The following is an 18854-nucleotide window of genomic DNA, read 5'->3' as shown; positions in this document are numbered from 1 at the left end:
CTAAAAAATGAGAGTAAAGTTCAGCCAACATAACTGCCATGGCAAGGCATCTGTTGTACAGGGCCCTCTACCAGTGACACATTCTTGTAACTATCAGCAGGTGCCCTGCTGAGTGATGCTATGAAGAAGCCAAAAATTAAATCTGCTGAATTAAGAGGAGGAAATAAGGAATGTGAAAAATATCTTCAGTGTGATACAATTTTTACAATAGGGATTAAATATTTATTAAGCTTCTCAAATATCTATTTAGTTTAGGTTTAGTGAGAAGCTGTTGTTACATTAAAAAACAAGATATTTATCTATAAATATACAGAAATATCACTTATTTGCCTTATAAGAACTTGTGATAATTTATTAATGTTTGCCAAGTGCTTTGCACATGAAAAGCACTATATAGCTATGATTTATTATTATTCAATAATCTATTTAATATACAGTACAATAACTATTCTATTAAATCTATATTAAAGTCAAGATTGTCCCTGGTTCTTGGGAGAGTGCGTGTGGGACCCCTGGGTGAATATTTATGTAAGAAGCACAAGAAGCCTTTCACCCCCTCACCTAAGATCCCTGCACAAAGGTCCAGAAAACCCACAGCCTCTGTGCCCAGAGGGGTACAGAGACTACTCCCTGCATGTGCCCTTAAGCATACAACCTGGGGCAGGAAGGGGAGGAGAGCAGACCATGACAAAGAACCCCTCTACATAAGCTTGCACAGCTGGCTAGGCATGCTAAAGGGAGCAGGCTGCATCATCATAAAGGAACTTGTGCCACTTGGCCTGCATGATGGAGAGCAGAAAGAAGGATTGGCCCATCTACTTAGAGATGTGGCTAAATGTCACACTCAAACTCTAAATGAGTATCTAGGCACCTCCGTTTAAAGCAGGGGTGGGCAAACTTTTTGGCCTGAGGGTTACATCTGGGTATGGAAATTGTATGGTGGGCCATGAATGCTCACAAAATTGGGGACTGGGGTGTGGGAGGGGGTGAGGACTCCGGCTGGGGGTGTGGGCTCTGGGATGGGGCCAGAAATGAGGAGTTCAGGGTGTGGGAGGTGGCCCCAGGCTGGGGCAGAGGTTTGGGATGAGGGAGGGGGTGAGGGCTCCGGCTAGAGCTGCGGGCTCTGGGGTGGGGCCAGGGATGAGGGGTTTGGGATGCAGGAGGGAGCTGCGGGCTGGGGGTAGAGCAGAGGGGCTCAGAGTATGGGAAGGGTCTCCAGACTGAGGCAGGGGGTTGGGGTGTGGGAGGGGGTACGGGATCTGGCCTGGGGGTGCAGGTTCCAGGGTGAGGTCAGAAATGAAGGGTTCAGGGTGCGGGAGGGGGCTCCATGCTGGGGCAGCAGGTAGGGATGTGGGCGAGGGGGCTCTGGGCTGGGGCAGGGGGTTGGGGTTCATGGGGGTGAGGGATCTGGCTAGGGGTGTGGTCTCTGGGTTCGGGCTGGGGATGAGGGGTTTGGGGTGCAGGAGGGTGCTCCGGGCTGGGACCGAGGGGTTCGGAGGGGGATCAGGGCTGGGGCTGGGGCACAGGAGAGCGTCGGGGTGCAGACTCTGTGCAGCGCTTACTTCAAGCAGCTCCCGGAAGCAGCGGCATGTCTTCCCTCCAGCTCCTACACAGAGATGTGGCCAGGCAGCTCTGCACGCTGCCCCGTCTGGAGGTGCTGCCCCTGCTCCTAGCCAATGGGAGCTGCAGAGCCAGCACTTGGGGTGGGGGCAGCGTACGGAGCCCCCTGGTTGCCCTTATGTGTAGGAGCCAGAGGGGGACATGACACTGCTTTCAGGAGCCATGTGGCGTGGGGCAAGCCCCTGATCCCGCTCCCTGATGGGAGCTCAAGGACCAAATTAAAATGTCTGATGGGCCTGACATGGGCCGGAGTTTGCCCACCCCTGGTTTAAAGCATATACTTTACATCTTGATATTTGTCAGAAGGAAACCTTGTCCCAATAATTATGTAGTTTTAAAGCTTGCAGATAAAAACAGGGATCTTCAGTCACAGACATGACTTGAGGAGACAGACCTATGGAGACTCTCACTTTTCTTAATTAAGACTTTGATTTGCCTCTCCCCCACTTAAAACTAGCAAGATGTTTTGGGGATTTTATATGATGCTATAACTATCATCTTAGTTTACTGTAACTGTATCTCTGATCCATCCTTCTAATCATGGAAAGCAACATGAAGTTTTTGGTATCTGATGGTGTGTGATTAAATTCATGAGTTACTTAGGTAAAATTCAAGTTGACAGACACTAAAACTGGAGGGAAAAGAGAATGAAGAATCTGAACTAAGGTTTTTTATTTTGTTAACAAGACAAACAGAGGGTTGGATGGAAGTGTGACTATATTCCATCTTGGGTTTGTGGAGTGGTGGTGTATTTCTCTCTTTTCTGAAGTCTCCCTAAACTGTTCCTTTTGAAGCAATTGTTACAGAAATGTTTAACTCAGTATGGATACCCCTTTTTGGTTTGAGGGTTTAGCCAACATCCACCCCCTTGAGGATTATTTCCATTAGCAGGACAAATTGATGTTAGAATCAGGTATATCTTTGATGAAATCCTACTTATTTATGAAGACTGTCTACAAAGTCCTGTTTTCCTCAGTAAAGTTGGACTCAGAAAATAGTTTGTAGTTTCTTGCTCACAATTCCAAGCCTCTTTCCAATCAGCACTCAGCCCACAAAGATCTCTTGACTTTCTCTCAGGCCCATGCTGTAAGGAGTGGCATGTGGGTGGATTCAAGAGTCAAGCCAATGGTCAATTTGGAGTCAAAGTCAAAAGTCAAGCCAGAGTTGGAGTCAAGAATAGGGCAGAGGATCAGGGATCTGGAGCAAGACAGGAAAGCAGAAACCAGGAGCAGAGGAGAATCTGGGATAAGGAGGGCAGGAATAGGCAGGTAGGAAGGGCTCAGGACTCAAGGTCCAAAGTGGCAGGCAACCAGCCAGGGATCCACCTAGTGACTCAGACAACTTCCTGTGTCTCATTCTGGTTTAAGTAGTGTGGCCAAGACAATCAGTTGGGCCACATGTCTCCCCCTATCAGGAACTTAATGGGCAGAGCGCTTCGTGAGCTAGAGCTCTGATAGCCTCCTTTGTCATGAGTGCCAGTGAGCTGCTGGATGACGGCAGTAGTCTGCACGCTGCCTGGAGACTTACAGACCCAGGTTCAAAACCTGCAATCACATATACACACACCCAGTGCTTCTCTTGCTCACCCACCCACCTCTACAATCAAACCCATCTCCAGCCCCTATGTTTGTATTCAGTGTAGTCTTTGGGAGAGGTTTGTGATGGCCTGTAAATCAAAGACATACTGCTAGGAGCCACCCAACCTCCAGCAGAACAGTACTAGGAAGAGAGGGAGTTACATCAGTGACTGGGAGTCAGGACTCCTAGATTTGATTACTGGTTCTGCAACTCACTCATCATGTAATCCCAGGCAAGCTGCTATTCCTCTGAAACTACTTTGCCCAAAGCCCGTGTTGTAGAGAAAGCATTTCAACGTATTAACGTTGTTCTGTATTGGAACATAGTTCATTAAAATCACATGAACACTGCTGCATTAATTAACCTTTGCAGCAGAACTGTCAATTTGCTGAAGAATTCAGCACTAGCAAGCCACACAAGGGAAGGAAAATTGCAGCAAAATGTAGGTTGAGTATGTTGCAGAATATTTATTTTATTAATTAATGTTGTATAAATATTTACTGGTTTTCTATTTGTTCACAATCATGCAAAAGGAACTATTTGTATATTTTAAAATAATCAAAATAGGTTATTACATTACATTTGATAAGTTTCCTATTTTTTATTATGAAAAATATAGTCAAAAGAATTTCATTTGGACAAACAGAAGATATAAAACATTATTACATTTATTATTCATGTTGAACCAGACAGTACTGTATGACCAGAGCCATATCATTGATTCACCTTGGTGGTTTTTTTATCAGGCAGGAATAAGGGACTGTATAAAGGACTGGCCTTTCTAAGATGCAGTTTAGGCTTTAAATGAAATCAGTGTATCAGCCTCTTTACAGACCATTGCAAAAATGAATTCATACTACCAGACTTCCCAAATGCCAAACATAATTTAGTAAATAACTGAAATACCAGGTGTTTCTTGATATTCTTTACTAGATAAATACCAAGGGCCAATTTATGGTCAGTTTAGAGTAGGTATGCGGGGGTGACAGACACAACGAGCCCTTTTTACTTTTCCCCCAACACAAGTGTGGAGCCAGAATTAAGTTGCAGGTAGTGGGGAATGGAAGGGATGGGGTATGATTTGCTGACATGAGATGTCTTGGTGCTCCCCATCTCCAGGTACTAAGGGAGAGTGCTGGTTACTTCTGTTACACTGATGTGGTAAATCCTGATGCTTGGTGTGTTCCCAATAGTGCCCCTAGAAGTGTTATAATTTTCGAAGCGAAAATGCCCCCACCCAAGTGCTGCTGCTTGCATGGTATCTCACTTTCCCCATTCCAATGAAGCTCTGCCTCTGCCTACTGAGTCCTGAGCTAGCAAAAGGAATTATCTATAAGATCAGTTTAAAGGTAATAAGGTGACACAGAAAGCCACTGGAATGATAGCTTCCTATGCTGTGTCTAGACTATACAGACAGCTTTATCAGGTGTTCTCTTCAAGTCACAAGAAACATTTCCTTTCCCACCAATACACCCAAGAAATTGCATAAAATGGAATGTCAGCACTTACTTTTATCATCATCGTAAGATCCGCCAGAGCTATTACTGTACCTTGAATCTAGTCGACTGTGTGCTCTGATTACATTACTGAACCTTGAAATACAAGAAAAATCTTCATTAAATGCTTTATTTAGACAAAGCAAACCACTGTAGTAAATGCTCACTCCAACCAAATTTTCAAGGACCACCTTAAGCATGGTATTTCCTACTTTTAAGTACTTGACTTTGCAACCTAAATAAAATTCTGAAAAGATGGGAGTTGCCTTACCAAGTGGGGGTCAGTGCTAATGAGCCAATTCAATTAAGGTAGAAGTGGCGTATTCTCAATAGTTGACAAGAAGGGGTGAATACCAAGGGAGGGAAAATTGGCTCATTAGCTCTGACCCCCCACTTGGTAAGGCAACTCCCATTTTTTCATGTGCTAGAATATATATTCTGCTCACTGTATTTTTCACTCCATGCAGCTGATGAAGTGGGTTTTAGCCCAAGAAAGCTTATGCCCAAATAAATTTGTTAGTCTTTAAGGTGCCACAAGGACTCCTCGTTGTTTTAGCATATTATTGTGGCAGTCTTTAAAAAATCCCTGAAAAGTGTACTAAAAGATATATTTTGAGGGGAAAACACATATGAAGAAATGCACAATGTCAAATTCTATCCTCATCTGAACTCAGTAAGAATATAGCTAGACAGACTGCAAATAAGAGAAAGCGGTCACTTTGAAAACCATGTAACAGATGCTGACAATAAAAACACATAACTGTCACAATATAACATCCAAACACATTGATATCAAAACAATACAGTATTATGATGTCAGAGAAAGAAATCACATCACAAGACAAGACACAATGCAACATCACCTTGAAAAGCTATGGTGCAGCATGATGACATTGTGCCAGATCAAAAAAATTTCTAGACAAGTAAATGGCATTTTACACATTACTCAGGGTTTCCTTTTATGTGATATTGTGTCTTCAACACAAAAACTAGAATATTTTCTACTTAGTTTCATTATAGAATATTTTCTACTTAGTTATTCCAAAACAGGCCTGTGATTATGAGAGCAGGTGGCAAAACTTCTATTACTTACTGTAGAATTTTTTTATCATAAACATATTTAAAGAACAATGATTGTTGGAGACGAAGTTATCCACAACATCTGCTCTGGTCACCTTATTATTTAAAAAAAATGACTACAAGAGACAAAGAGACAAATGACAAAGAGAACACTAAGAACAATTCTACATCTGTGCATTTAAATATAGCAGTGGCTCTCAACCTTTCCTGACTACTGTATCCCTTTCAGGAGTCTGATTTGTCTTGCATACTCCCAAGTTCTACCTCACTTAAAAACTACTTGCTTACAAAATCAGACGTAAGAATACAAAAGTATCACAGCACACTACTACTGAAAAATTGGTTTGGCCATATCTACATTTTGTGAGAGACAGGACACTGTGAAATTGCTGGCAGGTTACAACTGGGGCACATAATGAAAAATGTTGTATCAGTTGTTTGCTTCGCCATTTAAAAAAAACCCAATTTAATACAATACACCTATAAACATTTTTGTACGGAAAAATAAGAAGGACACCCAAAGGCAAAGAGGTTTATTTTCTTTTTGCTCACACACAGCATCTTTTTGCTCCTTACTCTGAGACCTCTATCAGTTTTTGGCACACTCTCTGTTATATGAAGTTTTTATACCATGCTCCACAGCATGACATCTGAATGCCTAACCAACCTTACTCTATAGAGAAACTAAGAGATTGAGCTGAGAAAATGGCAACCTCTTATATTTATAAGACCTAACAAAGAAATAGTTCAAAGTGGTTATAAAGAGGGGAACTACAGGAGAAGATCTCTGAGCTGGTTGTTCTTGCTCATTTGAGCCCTGATCCAGTGGAAAATGGGACTTTGAAATGATGCTAGTGGACATCAAGAACCATAAACTAATTCAACATCAATGGGGACCTTCACTGACGTTATTGCAGCTCATTCGTATTTCCCGTCTAAAGAGAAAAGGGATTTAGTAAGAAAAAGAAAATAGACTTTTCTGTGGTACTGAAAATGGTGTGCCCCTTTAACTTGTGACTCTACTGTTTTGTAATCTGCTTTAATGGGTGCTTTAATCATAGGGTTAGTAGGGACTACAAAGGGCATCTAGTCTTGCCCCCTGCCAAGATGCAAGATTTGTTGATGTGTAAACCATCCAAGACAGATGGCTATCCAGTCTCCTTTTGAAAACCTCCAGCGAAGGAGCTTCTACAACCTCCCTAGGCAGTCTGTTTCATTGTCCTACTGTTCTTACTGTTAGGAAGTTTTTTCTGAGATTTAATCTAAATCTACTATGCTGTAGTTTGAACCTATTGCCTCTTGTCCTGCCCTTTGTGGCAAGAGACAACAACTTTTCTCCATCTTTTTTATGGCAGCTATCATATTCCCCCTCAATCTCCTCTTTTCCAAACTAAACATACCCAGTTCCTTCAGCCTTTGCTTGTATGGCTTGCATTCCATCCCTATGATCATCTTTGTTGCTCACCTCTGAGTCCTTTCCAGTTTCTCTACATCCTTTCTATACACTGATGACCAAAATTGAACACAGTACTCCAGCTGAGGCCTAACTAGTGCCGAGTTGAGCAGTACTATCACCTCCTGTGACTTGCGTTCTATGCCTCTGTTAATGCAACCTAAAATTGCATTTGCTTTTTTTACAACAGCTTCACAATGCTGTGTTCTACAACAACTCCCAGATCCTTCTCAGCAGTGCTGTTATCAAGCCAGTTATCCCCCATTCTGTATTTGTGAAGTTGGCTTTTCTTCTCTAAGTGTAGCACCTTACATTTGTCTTTGCTGAATTTCATTTTGTTGTCTATAGCCCAGTCTTCCAATTTATCAAGATTATATACATACAGTAAGAAATGAAAGGTTTCAGAGTAACAGCCGTGTTAGTCTGTATTCGCAAAAACTTGGAAGTGAGCTGTAGCTCACGAAAGCTTATGCTCTAATAAATTGGTTAGTCTCTAAGGTGCCACAAGTACTCCTTTTCTTTTTAAGAAATGAAAGATACAGAAGGCTGGAAATATATTAAGTGACTCAGGATTGCTGGGCAGAATATTTTTCAGATGTAGAAAATGGTCCTTCCAATATCTGCCACCTCATCCTAAAAAGGAAGAGTGATACTGAGCTTCTTTGCACAGTCAGGAACACTGATCTGCACACAGATTTTTATCCTCTCTTCATGGATTAAAAGAGTATGGGATCAAACCCAATATTTTTAAAAGATTTTAAAATTCTTTTTTTCAGTAGATTCCCCCACTTCTCTTTCTCTTGTCCAGTTGGTTCCTACAACATGAGCTAGGTAGCACAAATTGCTCAATTTAGGTGTCACACATACCTAGGCTGTACCTACAATATTAGGCTTATGTTACTAATCAACTTTTTGAAACAGGAGATTCTGCAGCCCGCTTTTACTGCTTTCCTGAATGACTATTTAAAAACATTCCTCCTGGGATAAAAACAATGCTCCTGGTCAGACAGATCATCAGCCAGTCTACATCAGTGTGGCTCCACTGAAGTCAATGGAGCTTGGTTGATTGACATGAGCTGATGTCAATCTGGCCCTTAAAATCTTTTTTTTAAATGTGCACATTTTGGAGAAACAGATTACAAACCTTTCATCAGTTTCCTTCACCATCCTGCTCTCCTCTATATCAGGAAAACTGTCTTGGCCAGCTACAACAGTATTACTGCTAGAGGTAGTTCCTGTATGTGAGATGACAACAAGCACACCCATTAAATTCCATACGCATACAAATATACATAGTCTTTTCATGAGCTGCTTTTCTTTCATACCAAAATGACAATAAAAAACTTTAACTTTAGATTTATGTCAAAGGCCACAGTAAAATTGGTCATTATGCATATACTACACACACATTCATATCCATGCAACATGTACATGTGTTTTAGGGTCTTGTTTCACATCCTAAAAAAAGTGAGTTCCCAGAATCTTGCATGTCCTGTAAATTTGTGTTCCCTGTTCGTTACCAGTTTAAAAAGATGCTGTCAGGGTTTGGTGCAGTTCATCATTTATTTGAATTGGTTCTTCTATCATTAATATTACAGAACAGTGTGCGACCAGCAATCCCATGATCACAGCAGGCATTCCCCAGCACCGATTTATTGACAAGCTAGCACCTTAACTGTGTTGCAGTCCTAGTTTTGAAAGTCTACTGCAACTTTCAGAACAAGGTGGTCAAAGAGAACATGACCCTATGACATACACCAGATCTCAAGCTCAGTCTCACCAAGATCCTGCTGAGTTCTAGAGAAGCACTATAGTAGGCTGCACGAGAGAGAACAACTAAATGAACCCGTCATTCAGTGCATGTGGTTTGCAGAGCATGCAGCCACGCTAGTAGGTGCTGTGACTTATACGTGTCATTATTATTTATTTGTATTCCAGAACTGAACTGAACAAAGAGACTGAGACTAAAAAACAGGTATAAAGTCATAGCTGAAATAATAATATTTAGCTCATACCAGAAGCAACAGCTGAGGGCTTGTTGCTGGCAGTAAAGCGGTAAAAAGGTGGATTATCACAATGCTGGACAATAGGGTTTACTGGATCGGTCTGCTGCAGTTCAAAAAGAAGCTCTTCCATTGTTTGAATAGTGTTATTCCGACACAAATATATGGCAACCTTTTTGATCTAAAGGAGAAAAAAGACATTTATTAGTATCCACACAAAATAGATAAACAACTAGAATAGTTCACACAATAAAAACATATTACTTTGCAATAACTAAAAGGCTAAAATGCATATATTACTGTTGAAAAAGACACCAGAACAATGTAACTGAATTAACCCTGCTCATATTAATATGAATACAACTCCCTTTTGATTTCAACATACTTTCTCTTAAAAACAAATCTCTGATCTGGTTGCTCAAAATTATTCGGTTATTATCCCCCATAAGCCATAATATACAGAATGTAATTAAAAACTCTGTAACTAGCATTACTAGTGAATCATATTCAGGGTTTATCTTTTGAATACATTAATACCTTCCAAGCTGAAGCTTGCCATACTTCATAGGGCCAAAGTTCCAAAAAGAAAAGCAGGGGTCCACGCATAAGTTCATGCATACATTTATGCATGCAATTGTGTGTGAAAGTCAGGTAATTGTACACACAAACGGTAGGCAAGGATCCAGCTAGCCATTTACATGTGTCATGAGAGTCAAAGGTATTTTCAGAAGTCTTGAAAATACATATTTACATAGGTAAACCAGCAATCACAGTAAAGTCAATAATGCATACCATACTGAGCCTACTCCTACTGAAGTGAATGGCAAAATTCTCACATTTATTATTTTCTATTTATTTTACTCTCTTTTTTAACTTTAGAGAAAATGTACACATTTAAAGACTATGCTAAAGTAACTGGAAAAAATGTGCTTGTTGTATTTCACTGTGAGTGATATTGTAGGAATTTCTAAAAAGCAAATGCTCTTCAATCATCATTTGTACTGCAATTAAAGATGGGCAACACCTTACCTAACAAACCTTGCACAGCACCCTCTAAAACCAGGAGAGCAGAGCAGTTCATGTGGATGCACTAAGAAAACAACACTTAAAAGACAAAGAAATAAAAAAAGACCAGCCAGCCCTCTTAAAGCAATCTTTGCCTCTTTTAAAAAGCCAGCCAGTAAAGCATTAAAGGCATTGCCTTGTGCCCATTGGGACAGAACATATGGCTGAAGGCAGGAAGCAGCTGGTGAGGGCCAGAGGCACACTGATTCCAAAACAGAGAAAGGTAAAGACAAATAGTTAATCTTGCAGCAGTGTGGCCTTTTGGATTCTGCAAGCCTGAATGCTGTGGATAATTTGTTGGTATTATTTTTAGTTGCTAATTATTTTGCTCTCTGCCATAGACGATGCATAGAAGGAGCATGTAGGGTCGAGTGCCTCTCCCCCACCCCGAGATTTCTGCTTGGCCTTCCGGGGTGGGAGAGAGAGGGGAGAGGGGCTGTGTCCTTCTCCCACTGAGCCTCCCCCTGGCATGTTTGGCCTCTGTCCCTGGCAGCCAGGCCCAGGCAGGGAGCGGAAGTGGGGGACTAGACACTTCTCATGCCAGCCACTCTGGGTTGCTGCTCTGTGCAGTATGGTGGCTGCCTGAGAGACAGCCTGGCTGTGGAGGTGGCGGCAGTGGCAGGTCACCTCCCGCTTGAGCCCGGCGACTGGGGACAGGGGCTGAGTGAACCGCAGTCCCCTCTTTCCCCTGGCACATTTACAGCTTGCGTGGCTCCTGTCCCTGGCAGCCGGGCCTAGGTGGGGGGCAGCCCACTGCCACCATCTCCCCAGCCAGGCTCTCTCAGGCAGCTGCTGTGCTGCACAGAACAGCAACCTGGAGTGGCCAGCTTCAGCTGCGTGAGAAGCGGCTCCGTACCGCTCCTTGCCAGGCTGCCAGGGAGAGCAGAGCTCAGTGTGCTGTGTGGGGCAGGGGAGAAGCGCAGCAGGAGAAGGACAGAGCACCCCAACCTCCTGCAGTTAACTCTGGTGTGGCAGGGAGAGCGCTGGGCACAAGGCAGGACACATGGCGGGGAGAGTCACTGGGCAGAGGAGACACATGGGGTGGTCACGTGTCCTTTCCTTTAGATTGTGCCTCCCCCCCGCCCTCCCAGTATGGGGAGGCATGACTCATCTATGCTCTCTGCAGTAAACATATTGTGTTCTCCTTGTTTCTAACGAGGATAGGGGTGAGTGGTATACTATTGCCATTTCAGGTCTAATTTGGACACAACAAATCTGAGTAGCTACAGGTTTTAACAAGCAATTGTCCTCCCGGGGTTTACTTCTCTTCCTTAGCTGCCACCATCCTCACTGCCTCTCTCTTTAGGAGCAAACTCACTCACCCAAATCTAGCTTGCTGCTTTAAGAGCATTTAACTTTTTTTTTTTTAACATTAAAAATGTCCCAGCTCTCAGACCACATGTAGAACAACAGGAGGAATGTTGATATCCCTATTTCTAGGACCTGTACCACATATGCTAGTCCTTCCTAATGCTAGATTATGAAATTCCATTTTAATATCAAAAGTCATATGTTGCTTTTTGCTGTGAACAATGTAAATGTTTAATGGCATGTGGTGCCTTTTTAGCTGCTTGCTACTCTAAAACTGTCTTATTGTTTCTTTTACATTTCTGATGCAAAACTGACTTGGAGTATGTCCTATCATCTGTCTTTAACACACCCACCACCATGCTGAAAGTGGTTTCTTTCCCTTTGCTACAGTTGTTAGGATAAGATCTACATATCTATTTTACTTTGTTATTAATGTATATAAGTTATCTGTAAGATAAATGATTAAAGGAACATGTGTTTATGGCATGAAAAACCTTTTATAGTTATCACAGTAAACTATGATTTCTTATCTTGGTACACTGGGGCACTATCAAAGCATTGCACAGATTCATGTGATAAGCTGACATATTTTGATAGCCTAAATGAAGATGTAGATGAAAGTGCTACTGATTATCAAAATCAAGATATGAATTATAATTAAGGCTACATTTTAGTCACAGGTATTTTTAGTAAAAGTCATGGACAGGTCATGGGCAGTAAATAAAAATTCACAGCCTCTGACCTGTCCATGACTTGTACTATATACCCTTGACTAAATCTTGTGTGCTTTGTGGCAGGGAGTGGCCCTGGGGCGCCAGGAGTGCTTGGGGGAGGGGGCACCTAGGGGCGCTACGGGTGCTCAGGGGAGGGGCATCCAAGGATCCCTGCTGGTGCTTGGGAAGGCAGGAGACAGCATGTGGCCTGGAATCCTCGCAGTTGCTGGGAAGGGAGGGGGTTTGGCGGGGCTGGCAGGCTCCCTACTTGGCTCCGCATGACTCCCTGGAAGTGGTGACATGTCCCTCGTCTCCTAGGTGGAGGCGCAGCCAGGAGGGCTCCGCGCGCTGCCCCTGCCCCAAGCGCTGACTCTGCACCTGCAGGTGGAGGCAGCATACAGAGATGCCTGGCCACGCCTCCACCTAGGAGCTGAGGGACATGTCGCCGCTTCCGGGGAGCCCTCCGAGGAAAGTGCCACCCAAGTCCTCACCCCCTCCCATGCCCCAAACACCTGCCCCAGCCCTGAGCCCCCTCACACACCCAAAATCCTGCTGCTGCTAGAAAGAGGGGGCATGGTGGCCTGAGACCGCCCCAGCAGCGCCCAGTGCAACTGACCCAGGGGCTGCCCGAGCTGCTCAGGAGGCCCCAGGGCCAGCCACACCAGCTGCTGCAGAAGTCCCAGAGGTCCCGGAATCCGTGACTTCCATGATAGACTCGCAGCCTTAATCATAATGGAAAATCAAACTCCTATCATGTCAAAGTTGAGGAACAGACAAAAAGATGCCTTTGTTCTTTTAACTTTATGTTGCAAAGAGCAGCATTAGTGGAAGAACTATATTCTAGTTTTTTGTGAAGAAGCAATAAATAGTGTTTGAATATATTACATTAATTCCTTTTTCTAAAAGTTCATGGCTACTGCTGAAGTTTTGTGGGGGTGTGTGTGTGTGGCAGGATTGTTTTGCATCTCCACATAAGAGTATATTCTCTAAATCTCCTATTTTTATCATCATTTTTAAAATTTATGACTCCATTTTTCTATCAGATTTCTCTTAAACAGGCCTTCCATGTTTCTCCCATTGTTATGTATGAACAAACAATACCTACATTACATTGCATACAGGCATTGCTGTTTTAATACCATCTCTGAATGTATAGATTTATGATTTAGATTTAGATTTTATGTATTACTCCTGGGGGAATTCTGCACAACTGCGTGATGCAGAATTTGCACAGAATTAATGTTCTGCACAGAATTTCACTTTTTCCCTGCAGATTTGGTGCTGCAGAGCTGCTGGCCGCCACGAGGGACTGCTGGAACCTGCAGAGCGAGGCTCCCCAGCTCAAAAATAGAGGACACTACTGATTGGAAGGGGAGGGTGAGAGGGTGCTGGAGGGTTCCTGACAGCTGCGGTTCCCAGCATGTCCTGAAGGAAGGAGGCTGTGTGAAGGAAACTCCATACAAGCCCGGTCTGACCAGCATCAGGCTGTTTCTTCCTCTGGATTCCTGGGCTCTGGAGGGGAGGGAATGTGGGTGTCTGGGCCGGGGGGCCCCGCACAGCCCCCTCCAGCTCCCCCAAGTAACCCTCACAGTGTACACACACTGCTCCAGCACCCTCCCACTGTATTCCCCCCTCCAGCTCCCTCCATGCCTTCCCCTTCTCTCAGCAGTATCCTTTGTTTGGGAACCTCTATATGGTAACCCTACAGGGGGCAGGGCAAAAAAATGAGAATCGACCAAAAGACCACAGGCGCAGAGTTTTCCCCGAAGATATGCTCAGCCGGCATGTGTGACACACCCAGACTGAGGTGCCCAACAAAAGCATAACAGAGAAAAAGGAACTGGGTTGTCACAGAGGTTTTTTTAACTCTCTACTCCTGGGGGAATCTTTTTTGTTGTCTGTATTGTTACAGACCTGCTTGCTGACAGGTATTTTGAAATAAATTACCAAAATAACTGAAACTGGAGTGGTTATACTATGTTATTTTGACAAACTAAATATGAAGAATTATGAAATATTGTGCGCACAATTTTTCATTTTTTGGCACACAATTTTTAATTTTGCGGTGCAAAATTCCCCCAGGAGTAGTATATGTATATTTCTCTATGAGAGTATAATCTCTGTGAGAGTGTGTGTGGATATATGCCTCCTCTTGGCTACATGAGATACAAATAAAGCATACACAAAAACAGTGAATTACTTAATGGTAATAATTTGCCATCACTGACCTCTGTAAATAAGCTATTTGAGCTAAAGGAAAAAGTCAGTTCCAGAAAACAAAGCATGACAGAGTAATTAAAGCCCCCTTCTAGTAACCTTTCTCTTGAAGCTGTATGTAAAGCAACAGGTATCCAATGGACTTTGGATACAAATTCAGACGAAAGCATACATTTTCTTGGGCTGACAAAACCTAAAACACACCTGTGCTTTTGACCATCTTTAGCAGCATTATGTAGACACAGACTGGAGAAGCATAAAAAGCATTTCAATAGCTCAGGTGGCAAAGGATGTGTTTTGAAATGGCTAGTATTGCCTTCCTAAAATCAATCCGAATCCTGTAACAATCCTGCCTCTCTAGTCTACCCTCAGTTCCCAGCATTTTCTCTCATAGAATCATAGGGTTAGAAAGGGTTACAGAGGTCATCTAGTCTAAGTCCCTGCCAAGATGCAGGATGTGTCATGTCTAAATCACCCAAGACAGATGGCTACCCAGACTCCTTTTGAAAACCTCTAGTGAAGGAGATTCCACAACTCCTGTCAACTCAACTGACCTTGATGCTCCTTTTGGGCCTGATTCAGCTAAGTCAATAAAAAAACTCTCACTGACATCAATGTGCTTTGGATCAGGCCCTTTGTCTCCGTCTCTCATAAGCTTTGCACCTTTTCCCATACCAACCCTTTAAACATGGAAAATCCTTCCTGACCAGGAGCACCACATTATCCTCCTTCAATTTTTTCTCCTTTGGATTAGCTTTCTTGCACTAACAACCATTCCAGCTTTCGTTGCACAAAGACAGAGTTCACAATTTTAATATATTAAATTAAAAAATAAAAGGGAACCAAAAAGATGTGTATGTAATAATGAGGACATCTTGTGATCCCCCATTGTCTTCCCACAAACTCTCCCCCACCCTTTATTTCCCTTATTCTATTATGGGTGGTAAACTCCACAGGGCACGCCTGTCATTTTAAACTGTTTATAAAGAACTATGCACACCTGTGATGCTAATTAACTAACGTAATCATTGTAATTATGGATTCTCATTTTCTTAGTATGGGAACTAATAGGGACAGTCAAATAAGAAACTGTAATTCTGCTGAAAAAAGTAAAAAGCACTAAATTTTGATTCAGTTTCTCCCATCCACTGAAGAGCCAGACAGAAGTGGAGCTATATTACTTCACTCAGAAAAAAAACCTGTTTTATTCTAACGGCAGCAACAGAAGCAATATATTGTACAACCTGACTCACATACAAGAAGGAACAGTTATGTAATCAATGACAGCTATGCAGGGAACAAAAAGGAATAAGCTGACATGCTAAACTTTACAATTTCCACTAGTGTTTAAATTGACATCCTGCATTGCACCATAAATAACTGATATAAGGTTCTGACTCAGCAAAGCCCTAAAGCACATGCTTAAGTTCAGTTGACTAAAAGGGGTCTTAAACACTTTCTTAAGTGCTATGCAATGGGATTTTTGCAAGTGCTTAAAAGGAGTTAGGCACCCAACTCCCATTGACACACACCTTTCAAAATCATAGCCTTGCTAAAGAAGGATGGACTTCAGAACATGTTTAAAGATAAGCACATGCTTGGGGCTTTCCTGAATTGGAGTTAAATCCTTAAAATGCACAAACACTAATACTGGAGATAGCATGAATTTATTATCCTTTTCCTTGTATAACTTTTCATTGTTTTAAGCCCTTGCAAAATTTAGCATACTGGTTGTCGTCTAAACTAGCTGCCTGCTGGGGAAAGTTCAAGGCATTTAATATTTTTAACTTAGTTAATTTTTCATGCAAGTTATTTAAACTTGTAAGAGTTCCTTTCTGTCATGTTCATAACATTTTGTATGTACAAAATGAATATCTGTTGTGTAAGTTTGATATTGAAAAATGGTTCTGATGTTTGTTCACAATGCTTTCAGCCATTAGTGGCCAGCCACTGTTACTGCTGCACTATTCCCCAGTGCTGACAAAGCTGAACTTTGACAAAGCTGCTATTTTCACTGGTGGAGCTTACCCCTGCTTGGAACCAAGTAAGCTCCACTGATGCAAAGAGAGGCTCTCATGGCACATTTTCTCTGTTTGCCTTCAGCGCCTGGGCTCGTTTACTCTTCCCAACTGACCTAATATAACACTGGATGCTCGTGAATGGATAAGCATAATGGGGTATTTTGGCAGTAATTAATTTTCTACAAATGCTGTTTTCTTCCTTAAAAATACAGTGCAACCAACAGCAAATAAAACAAAACACAAACACTTACATAAGGTAAAAGGATGGTATCACTGCTAACCCCACACAAGCTAATTAGAAATTGCAGTGTTATTCTAAGGTTGTTGCTCCATTTCTCATTGTTGGCCAAGGCATTCCAGACATTTTCCATCTCTAGCCCAGGAACTTCATCTCCATACTGTAAAGAGGCACAGAGATGGAACTTTTGAAAAGGTGCACGAAACATATCATTAATATACGCAGACATTTAGAAGAGAAACTAAAGGTATGTTATTGTACAACATCAGCTCATGCAAAATCAATAGCAAAACACAGTAACAAGATGTAGAGTACAATTTTCAAAAGCAACTAAGTGATTCAGGAGCCTACATACCAGTCAGAAGTGAAATGTCATTTCAGTGGGATTTGGGCTCCTAAGTCACTTAGAAACGTGTACAATTTTTTACTCAGAATGAAATCCACATTTAGAGAGACGTGAGTATTTGTGCTCATGCAAGATTATATCAATAGAAGGAATTCTAGACACCCTTTAGTTTTTGAGTATTTTTGAATTTTTAAAAATATCATAGCTTGAATATTTCAGAAAACAGTTTTGCTTTACCTTAGCTGTCATATACATGAGATTATTAAGCACCAACGATGTGGCCTCAGGAGAGCCCCATCCATTTCCTTTCAGTCCATATGTGACAGCTATTTCCCCTTCCTTAGCCTTTATTTCATCTTCTGGGGTGCTAGGGCTTGAACCTGGGAGAAGAAGTCTGCTGTCTACAAGTTCGATGTTATGAAGCCATGGTAGCAGATAGGTAAGCATGATCTGTCTCCCATTTGGATGGGTTGTTGGGAATCGTTGACTTACCTCTAAAATAGTAAGCATTAAAAAGCATCAATCATTAGTCTATAAAGATAAGTACAAGTACACTGAAAAAATTACATGCTTAGCAAGTCTGATTGTTTCTGTTTTGCCACCTGATGACCTTAATCTTGCAAGGAAAGAGAATATTATCAAAGCACAAAAGCAAATATTTAGGTATTAGCAGGAGGAACATACATTACATTGATGTAAGCCACTAGTAAGCAATGTGTCAGAGGTCTTAAGTGCAAAATAACTGAGGTAAGAATTTTGAATTTAGAAATATAAATTAAGAAGCATGTTCAAGACATGCCCTATTATAGATTGCTGTGTACCGACACACACAGCTAAATTTTTGCTAACACAAAAAAAAATAGGGCAGATTTGACAAATTATTCTAGAATTTTAAAAGCTTTTGGAGAATTATGGAAAATTGTCAGTAGTGTTCTGTAAATAATTATAGTATTCTGATATCTGGTTATAATTGTCACATAAGCTTCTATATTTCCTAACTGTGGCCTAAATCTCAAGGCATTTACATACATTGACTGAATAAAAACACTTGTGGGTATCACTAAGCATTATTCATATCAATGATATTATTTCTATAGTAACTAGTGTATTTCAAAAAGAAAATTAGAAGACAACAACAATAAAGACAAGGCCTAAACAAAATACATAATAGAAAAAAATACATGTCTTCAGAATACAATATAAATAGGGTCCTACCAAATTCACAGTCCATTTTGGTCAATTTCATGGTCATAGGATTTTTAAAATAATAAATTTCATGATTTCAGCTACTTAAATCTGAAATGTCATGGTGTTGTAATTGTAGGGGTCCTGACCCAAAAAGGAGTGTGGGGGGGTTGCAAGGTTATTGTAGTGGGGGTTGCGGTACAGTTATCCTTACTTCTGCGCTGCTGCTGGGAGTGGTGCTGCCTTCAGAGCTGGGCAGATGGAGAGCGGTGGCTGCTGGCCAGGAGCCCAGCTCTGAAGGCAGAGCTGCCGCCAGCAGCAGTGCAGAAGTAAGGATGGCCTGGTATGGTGTTGCCACCCTTACATCTGTGGTGCTGCTGGCGAAGCGCTGCCTTCAGAGCTGGATGCCCGGCCAACAGCCGCTGTTCTCTGGACGCCCAGCTCTGAAGGCAGCGCAGAAGTAAGGGTGGCAATACTGCAACCTCCCTAAAATAGCCTTGTGACCCCCAACTTTTGAGAAACGCTGGT

The 18854-nt window shown here is 42.1% G+C and overlaps 1 protein-coding gene across 11 annotated transcripts in view; it reads right to left on the bottom strand.

Annotated features, from left to right (window-relative positions):
- The window catches only part of FRY (FRY microtubule binding protein), a 372765-nt gene that overhangs the window by 93881 nt on the left and 260030 nt on the right, over positions 1-18854 (bottom strand). For all 11 annotated transcript variants that reach the window (XM_073341316.1, XM_073341299.2, XM_073341325.2 and 8 more), the window contains 5 exons: positions 17379-17635; positions 16809-16955; positions 9243-9411; positions 8372-8462; positions 4708-4790 (listed from right to left, as the gene is read on the bottom strand). In XM_073341316.1, coding sequence (XP_073197417.1) covers positions 4708-4790; positions 8372-8462; positions 9243-9411; positions 16809-16955; positions 17379-17635 — 747 coding nt within the window. The remainder of the gene's footprint in view (positions 1-4707; positions 4791-8371; positions 8463-9242; positions 9412-16808; positions 16956-17378; positions 17636-18854) is intronic.

The sequence above is a fragment of the Lepidochelys kempii genome, chromosome 1 (assembly GCF_965140285.1).
Source record: "Lepidochelys kempii isolate rLepKem1 chromosome 1, rLepKem1.hap1, whole genome shotgun sequence".
NCBI classification, from domain to species: domain Eukaryota; kingdom Metazoa; phylum Chordata; order Testudines; family Cheloniidae; genus Lepidochelys; species Lepidochelys kempii.
Note: the sequence above shows the minus strand (reverse complement) of the source record. Positions and strands in the feature narration are given on the sequence as shown.